Here is a 1140-nt window from a genome sequence, read left to right on the forward strand (position 1 = left end):
CCAATATAGAAGCTGCATGGCTTTTCATTGCTTTTGAGACTGGCTTACTCATTAAAGAACTTACTGGTTTAGTAGTTTTCTTATATTATTTGGTTGGGTTATTCTTCAGCAGTTTCATTTGATCAATTTTAGATATGCTAGAGTACCATTGTTCATCTGTCCTAGTCTGAAAAGTCACATTGTGTGTCTGTTATAGAGTCGGTGGTGAATCCCTTGCTGTTGCCCAGAACACCTACACTGTAAGCTGGTTCAAAGGCAAAGAACTAAACACTGTGTTTGGACTTCAGCTGAGCATGGCTCGTGTTGGCTCTACAGTTAACTTCCTTAGCATGGGCCCTATCTATGCCTGGGTTGATACCTTTGCCGATGGGTACAAGGCGCTTGGAATTTCACTCTTAATTGGTTAGTAAGATATTAATATCATTGTGATGGTCTAATTGGTTTAGTCAGCGTCATTCACATTTTTTTTGTTTATGAGAAAGTTGATTTCTTTACCAAATTTGAGGATTTTAAAAGAATATGGAATATAATTTATTAATCTTGTACCTTTTGTGCTTTGAGGAATTAAAAGTCTTTAGATTTTTTTTTTTTTCTGATAAAAACAATTTAGGGTTTGGTCAAGGTAAGTAGTGATAAAAGAGTATGAATGTTAATAGTTAGAAAAAACATTTACTTTATTTACTTGTTTTTCTAATTAGCATTGTATGTTATCTGTTTTAGATCTATAAATTTTTCCACATCACTGTATAATTCTAACTGAAGCCATCCATACAATGAAAAATAACCTCTTTACATATAGAACACAAAGATCATTACCAATATTATTCTTTTCTTCCTCCACCTGTATAGCTGGTGCAACTTGCATCTTCTCTCTGATTTGTGCGGGAATCCTAGGCCTGCTTGACAAGAGACGCTCCAAGGTGCTGCGACTCAATTCTGCCGAGTCTGGAGAAAAGGTGCAGCTTAGGGATATTCTCACTTTCCCACTCTCCTTCTGGCTCCTGTGCGTGATCTGTGTCTCGTACTATGTAGCCATCTTCCCTTTCATTGGGCTGGCCAAGTAAGTATCTGTTTTGTTAGTTTGATGTTGTCAAAAATTATAGTTAGCCTTCTGTTAGGTTACTACATAGTTAATTTATG

The 1140-nt window shown here is 36.2% G+C and overlaps 1 protein-coding gene across 1 annotated transcript in view; it reads left to right on the forward strand.

Annotated features, from left to right (window-relative positions):
• The window catches only part of LOC119585033 (major facilitator superfamily domain-containing protein 1-like), a gene marked incomplete in the record, with an annotated part of 11251 nt that overhangs the window by 4463 nt on the left and 5648 nt on the right, over positions 1 to 1140 (forward strand). The window contains 2 exon segments of the mRNA XM_037933650.1: positions 197 to 402; positions 850 to 1060. Coding sequence (XP_037789578.1) covers positions 197 to 402; positions 850 to 1060 — 417 coding nt within the window.

This window comes from Penaeus monodon, chromosome 19 (assembly GCF_015228065.2).
Source record: "Penaeus monodon isolate SGIC_2016 chromosome 19, NSTDA_Pmon_1, whole genome shotgun sequence".
In the NCBI taxonomy this organism is placed as follows: domain Eukaryota; kingdom Metazoa; phylum Arthropoda; class Malacostraca; order Decapoda; family Penaeidae; genus Penaeus; species Penaeus monodon.